Source organism: Telmatherina bonti (assembly GCF_933228915.1).
Source record: "Telmatherina bonti genome assembly, chromosome: 22".
Classification (NCBI taxonomy): Eukaryota; Metazoa; Chordata; class Actinopteri; order Atheriniformes; family Telmatherinidae; genus Telmatherina; species Telmatherina bonti.
This window is the reverse complement of record NC_136631.1, coordinates 22,358,938-22,361,437: the sequence shown is the minus strand read 5'-3', so window position 1 is coordinate 22,361,437 and position 2,500 is coordinate 22,358,938. Positions and strand designations below refer to the sequence as shown.

Below are 2,500 nucleotides of genomic sequence, written 5' to 3'. Positions count from 1 at the left end.
ATTCAAACTTTTTTTGAAATGACAGTTTAGCTCATTGTGCTTGTATCGGGGTCCTTGATGCTTTTTAAGTGCCTAATTAGCTTTATTAGGCAGAATTATAGAAAGCACACACCTGTCTACAGGTTTCACAGTGGAAGGAAAATGCTGAGTGGAAATTAAGCTCACCCAGTAAACCAAAGAGAGAAAGTCATGTAGAGCAGCGTGCTGGATAGCTCCCTGCCTCCTCTGCTGCTTCTACAGGACAGACTTTTGTGTAAACCTCATTAGGTGTGAATGATTAACGTAAAAACAGAAACTCAAAGACTGAATAAATGTATTGCTTCTCTATTGTTTGTTTGCGGTGGATCAGTTGGATTTCAGTTCTGACCAGTGGACAAGCCAGGTTTTTCTTCTTACTCCTGCTTTTTGTCCTTCTTGGTCAATTGTCATTTTGGGGATTTACCACCCCTACCGAGCAGTCATTGTAACTTTGTGACGTTCTCCAGGAGGTTTGGTCAACTTGACTAAAAGTGCAGTGTGAAGAAAACCAAAGGAAAGTGCGACATGTCTTGAAATTCTGTCCCCAGTCGAAGTGAGTTTCTGGGACTTATCTGCTAGACTCAGTTCAGTTCCGGTTTGCAACATTCAGTCGGTCTGATTTTGCTTTCGCTATGCACTTAGTACCAGACATTTTGATTACCATATTCCGTCCTTGCCTGAGTCTGTGCTGCATCAACAATTACTGAAGAAGAAGAGAAGACAAACAACAAAGCGAGGCTGGTGTGAATTCACCCTAAAGCAGCAGGATGATCTTGGAGAGCCTTGGTTAAAATGTAATTATTATTGTTAGAGGATGATACAAGTTGATGTGCTTCATTGTTTTGCTTACTTCCAACAGTTTACTTTTTCAGCATTTTATCCTGTTTTCTGCTCTTCACGTTTTTTTGCAGTCAGAAAAAGTAAAATACATTAAGGCGTGTGGTTTTTAATGTTAAAACCAGAGTTACCAGATCAACTACTACATTAAGACTTTTTTTTTTTTTTAAATCTTCTCAGCTGTAGTCGAAAACATTCATCACTGCATTGAGTTTCTGAAGAATGCACTCAAACTGTGAATGAACAAATTTCAAACTGAAAATATACAAAGTCCTGTTAACATGGAGCTCACAGACTTGGTCATGTTTGTACTGATAACTTTCCTTGTAAAACAAACACGTAAAACTTTCACATTCGCAGACTTGTTCACAGCATCGTGTTTAGACTATATTTGTTAAAGTTGGTATAACTGTCAAAGTGTGGGTTCATGACAAGGATGCAGGTAACAAGAGATCCATGCAAGTATGATAATGTAAGTATATGTGTGTGTATTTTGAGTGAGTGAGAGGTTGATTGAGGGGGTGACACTGGCGTTGTGTCCCTCTTCCAAAGCTGCTCAAGTGTATAAGAGGTGGTTCGAGAGTACTAAGGAGATAGTAAGAGTGTGTGAATGGGTTATGAATAGCTGTTACACATGTGCTTGTATTGCTCTGTTTGGTAACCTCTGACCCCTTCTTTCCCTCTTCATTGTAGTGTATTCTGGGATTTGTATTGTGCAGCTCCAGACCGAAGGGAGACGTGTGAACACTCCAGTGAGGCGAAGGCCTTCCACGACTATGTAAGTGACAGCTTCTACAAACATAGTTGTTTTGTTGATATTGTTCCATTTGACGTGCTCTTGAATCAAACTTTTGTTGTTTTTACTTACTTTTTTCTTCTTTTTTAATATGTTGAGGCGCATGTTGTCTGCTGAAGAATGCTAAAGTAGAAACAAGAGGGTAGTGTCTGACATCTGGGAATATAATTAAATGGCGTAATAGAGATTATATTCTGCCCTCTGCACATACAAAATACAGCTTGTTTTTCACCATGTTTGGATGGTTTTGTCCTCCTGCTGGAGAGCTGTAATTGATAGGATATACCAACAATTTCATAACTTTCCTTTAATGAAATAAAATTGGCTGGATTTTCTTATTTGAGCATGAAGTTTCCCCCACTTTTTTTTTTTTTTTTTATCAGGTCAGAAGAACTTTTGTTGTTTAGACATATTTGAGAGCTGCAGTGGAATTGGAAGAAGGTTTTTGTACATACATCCATGAAAGTTAATAGCAACATGTTCCAGTTGGCCTAAATTCAGATAACAGAGGTGAATCTTTACGGTGCTGCGGTTCGTAGATGGCTTCTGTGGGCTCGTGTCTCAGAGACCAGTGGTACTTGTCCAGCTTTGAGCATCACCTCTAAAGAGTGACTGGTTTTCCTTAATTTCCAAGGTTTCTCATCAAATTCCTATCTTCTCCAGTTTAAAGGTTTACAGCTGACATGACACTGAGCTTCATATTGTCTCTTGGATGTATATTTGCTCTTGCATATGTTAGAATCATCTGATGGATACAGTGTACTTCATGCTTTGAGATTAAGTCTGCTTTCTGCTTTTGAGCCTCTAAATGAAAGAAATGTTGGAACAAACCAAGAACTCTTTTTTTTT

The 2,500-nt window shown here is 38.8% G+C and overlaps 1 protein-coding gene across 2 annotated transcripts in view; it reads left to right on the top strand.

Moving 5' to 3' along the window:
* The window catches only part of LOC306772560 (single-stranded DNA-binding protein 3), a 42,600-nt gene that overhangs the window by 11,572 nt on the left and 28,528 nt on the right, over window positions 1-2,500 (top strand). For both annotated transcript variants that reach the window (XM_079262087.1, XM_079262086.1), the window contains exon 4: window positions 1,549-1,633. In XM_079262087.1, coding sequence (XP_079118213.1) covers window positions 1,549-1,633 — 85 coding nt within the window. The remainder of the gene's footprint in view (window positions 1-1,548; window positions 1,634-2,500) is intronic.